General features: G+C 50.5%; 1 protein-coding gene across 1 annotated transcript in view; it reads right to left on the bottom strand.

The window, feature by feature from the left end:
* Positions 1-4,182, bottom strand: part of TUBGCP2 (tubulin gamma complex associated protein 2) — a 28,356-nt gene that overhangs the window by 5,683 nt on the left and 18,491 nt on the right. The window contains exons 12-13 of the mRNA XM_017519905.2: positions 417-589; positions 46-174 (exon numbers count right to left, since the gene is read on the bottom strand). Coding sequence (XP_017375394.1) covers positions 46-174; positions 417-589 — 302 coding nt within the window. The remainder of the gene's footprint in view (positions 1-45; positions 175-416; positions 590-4,182) is intronic.

Here is a 4,182-nt window from a genome sequence, read left to right as displayed (position 1 = left end):
CTACCTGCAGGGCGCACGGGGGTGGGGGGCAGAGGAGGAACGCACCACTTGGCGGAGTGCAGCGAGTGCTGCTTGGCGGTTTTGTTGCTGATCCAGACGCTGCAGAGCTGCCGCTCCACGTGCTTGCAGTAGAACATGTGCCTGAAGAGCATCTGGTAGCGAGTGAGGGCTTTCCTGAAAGAGAGAGGCGGCACCTCAGGCGTGGGTCTCCGTGGCCATCGGCGTCGTGGACGTGGCGCCCATGCCCCACAATCTACAGGGTGGCCCATGGGCAGCCTGTGAATCCCGCAGGCACTGAAGGCTGGGGAGAGCCGCCTTGGGTCCTCCGTGCAACAACGTGGCCACTGCATGGCACGGTTCTCGCGTCTGCTGAACCTGAATGAAGGGCTGGCGTCGCCCAGGTGGCCGGCCCGCACCTGTTGATGATGAGTGAAAGGGGCCATTTGACGATGTAGTCGAAAGAGAAGGCCTCCAGGCCGCTCAGCGTCAGCTCAGTGGGGTCGGCCTGGGCCATCGCCTTCTCCTGTTTCGTCTCGATGGCCAGAACGCGCAGGAGCTGAGTGATGAGGTCATGAGGCATCAGGTCGATCTTGGGGAAGGGAAATGAGACAAAGCATGTTTTAGAGAAAACGCCACAAGTGCGGCCCCAGCCCCCACTGGTCCACGCTCACAGACCCAGCGCTGCGCCAGGTTCTCTAAATCCCGATTCTGTGTGGGTGACCCCCCGTATATGCACCGACGAATGAGAGCGAGGCAGAACTCTGGCACAGCTGGGGCTTGAGGAATACTCACATTACAGTGTTACTACTCAGCTATTTCCTGTTACGTAATCCTTCACATATTAGTTTATAGAATTAGGACTTGAAACCTCCCTTTATATAATTTTCTCTATATAATCATACAATAGTTGATACTATGAGTGCCTACAGAATATTTTCCTACATATATATAATTATATCTTAGTTCATAATCGGATGAATGCCTAGAGCAAACACAGTGCAGAGCATGATTTAAGGGAAAACAGTTATACCAGGACAAGAATCCACGGCCCAGGTGGCAGCGTTCAGTATCATAAAGATACCCGCTGTATGGCAGGCTTGGGGTGAGAGCCACTCCTCCTGATAAACGAGTTGTAGGACCTTGCTCCAGTTCTTGTGGGAGGCTGCCCTCAGAACGACAATCCACCTTGGTGACTGTGAACTTTATCAGCTTTTGCTACTGTGCTGCTTGAAAAACATCTTCCTATAGAACCCACTGGAAGCTGCCAGAAGGTGGCGGTAACCCTGACAGCTCTGTCACTGCTGTGTGACTTAAAGCATCCCCCATAAATCTTCTTTTTTTTTTTTTTTTTTTTGAGATGGAGTTTCGCTCTCGTTACCCAGGCTGGAGTGCAATGGCGCGATCTCGGCTCACTGCAACCTCCACCTCCTGGGTTCAGGCAATTCTCCTGCCTCAGCCTCCCGAGTAACTGGGATTACAGGCACGCGCCATCATGCCCAGCTGATTTTTTGTATTTTTAGTAGAGACGGGGTTTCACCATGTTGACCAGGATGGTCTCGATCTCTTGACCTCGTGAACCACCCGCCTCGGCCATAAATCTTCTTAGATGTAGTTTGCCCACAGATAGAAGTATTGCACACTGCACCCTCTTCACTGAGCACAGCCCACCTTCAAGCCTCGGTGACCTAATGGGAGTGGACCCCTTACTGCACACAGCTCCTGCCTTCATGGGAATGGGCCCTTGCTATGCACTGTCCACCTCCTGGCCTAGGTGACCTAATGGGGGTGGACCCCATGTTTTATTGCTCATGACCCTATCACTTTCCTTAAAGATGATTTCACTCACTGCCCTGCCCCCTAATCTATACACAATAAATACTCAAGCTTCTGGACATTCGGGGCCTCGCCTGACTCCGCTTATAGGTGGCGTGGCCCCCCGAGCCCAGCTGTGTTTTCTTTGTACTTCTGTGTCCTGTGTCTATTTCTCGGATCCTGCACCTCAGCACAGCATAAGGCTCACCCCACGACCCTGTGGGGCCCTCGGCCCTACATTCTGAACATCAGAGGCTGGCTTTCAGAAAACCCAAACATCTACTGATAAATCCAATTCAAAACTGAACCACTTCCCATCAAAACAAAACAAGAAAAATTCAGATGAATTACTTTGTAAACAGGTACTGTTGCCAGACGATGTAAGGAAAATCCATTAGGGACGGTCAGAGGAACCTGAAGGCCTCGGATGCCATGACAAGCACAGGCCCAGGTCAAAAATGAAGCGTATTTGATGAAGGATATGACAGTTACTACGGGCAAATACCGTCCTCACATTATTACTCAAGTACTTCCAACTACCTGCGACAGCGTTCCCGTAAAACCAGCACACAGCGACAGGACAGCAAAGGAAGGGCAGAAGATAAAGGAAGACGGCGAGCAGCAGGCAGACGAAACGCTCCCCGCCACCAACACAGACATGAACCCTGATGCCATTTCTCCCGCTCATCAGAGCAGCCAAGAGCTTCTGCAGGTGTGTGCACAGCAGCCCAGCTGTGTGGCCCGGAGTCCTGAAACGTGCTCCAGTGAGGTCAGCCTCAGTGTGTGCTGACCCAACAATTTCACTACCAGGAATTTTTTCTACAAAAATATTCCTGCTCCTAACAATAGACCCCAAAATATCTGAAGCAAGAACAGGCAGAATTACAAGGAGAAATACAGTTCTGCAGTGACAGGAGACTTCAGGGCCCAACTTCTAACCGCCAGACAGAAGATGGGTGAGGACAGACAGGGCCTCAGCACCCCAGCCCCCACCTGCAGCCGAAGGTACATTCTCTTCCCATGCACACGTTAGACTCTCCAGGGTGAATGTGGGGCCGCTAAACAAATCAATACATTCACAAAACTCAAATCACACAAAGTCTGTTCTCTAACTATAAGGTGATGAAGTTAGATAGAAGTAACAGAGGGAAAACCAGAAAATTAACAAACACGGGGAAGTTAATCATAAACCATCGATGGTTCAAATGAGAAATCACGAAGGTTATCAGAAACACTTCCAGAGACATGGAAATGCAAATGCTGGGGGCATCGAAGGCCGAGCTGGGTGGGGTGTTTACAGCTATAAATTAACTTTGCTAATTAAGAAAGCAGAAAAAAGAAGAGCTCACTAAACCCCTAAACAGCACACAGGAGTCACGACGATGAGAGAAGACAGAAACCAGACAGGGAAATAGTCAACAAACCCAAGAGTTGGTTCTTTCAGATGAACGAAATCGACAAATTTCTAGCTACATCAGCTAAGAAAAGACGAAAGACTCAAATTACCAAAATCAGAAAAAGAAGGGCTATAACTACCCATCTCACAGAAATAAAAAGCAGACACTCAAACTCCATGAACTGTGCGCCGGAAGACTGGAGGGGACAGAGCAGACCCATGGTCAGCAAGGGACCCAGTCCATCTCAAAGCCTCCAACAGAGACAAGCCCAGGCCTGAGGGCTCCCAGACAAACCTGCCAAACATTCAAAGAATCAACACGCTCCTGGGGAGGCCCAGGTGGAAGGATCACTTGAGCCCACGGGTTCAACCAGCCTGGGCAACATAGTGAGACCCCCATCTCTATTAAAAATAAAAATAAAAAAACCAGAAAAAAATATATATATTGCCGGGCACAGTGGCTCACACCTGCAATCCCAGCATTTTGGGAGGCTGAGGTGAGTAGATCACCTGAGGTCAGGAGTTCAAGACCAGCCTGGCCAACATGGTAGAACTCCATCTCTACTAAAAATACAAAAAACTAGCTGGGCCTGGCGGTGGGCGCCTGTAATCCCAACTACTCGGGAGGCGGAGCCAGAGAATCACTTGAACCCAGGGGGCAGACGTTGCAGTGAGGGGAGATTGCGCCATTGCACTCTAGCCTAGGCAACAAGAATGAAGCTCTGTCTCAAAAACAAACAAACAAAAACAAAAAGCATTAACACCACTCCTGAAACCCTTTCAAAAAACAGGTGGAGGGGCACATCCAAACGCATTCCAGAAGGCAGCAAAGCCTGACACCCAGGCTGGACAAGAGCACGCAAGAAAACCCGAGACCCGCACCCCTCATGGGCACAGGCGCAAAGACCCCCAGAGACCCTGCCCAGAGAGATCCCAGCAAGAAAACCTGAGACCCGCCCCTCGTGGGCACAGGC

This window comes from Cebus imitator, unplaced genomic scaffold (genome assembly GCF_001604975.1).
Source record: "Cebus imitator isolate Cc_AM_T3 unplaced genomic scaffold, Cebus_imitator-1.0 Scaffold780, whole genome shotgun sequence".
In the NCBI taxonomy this organism is placed as follows: Eukaryota; Metazoa; Chordata; class Mammalia; order Primates; family Cebidae; genus Cebus; species Cebus imitator.
This window is presented reverse-complemented; position numbering and strand designations above follow the sequence as displayed.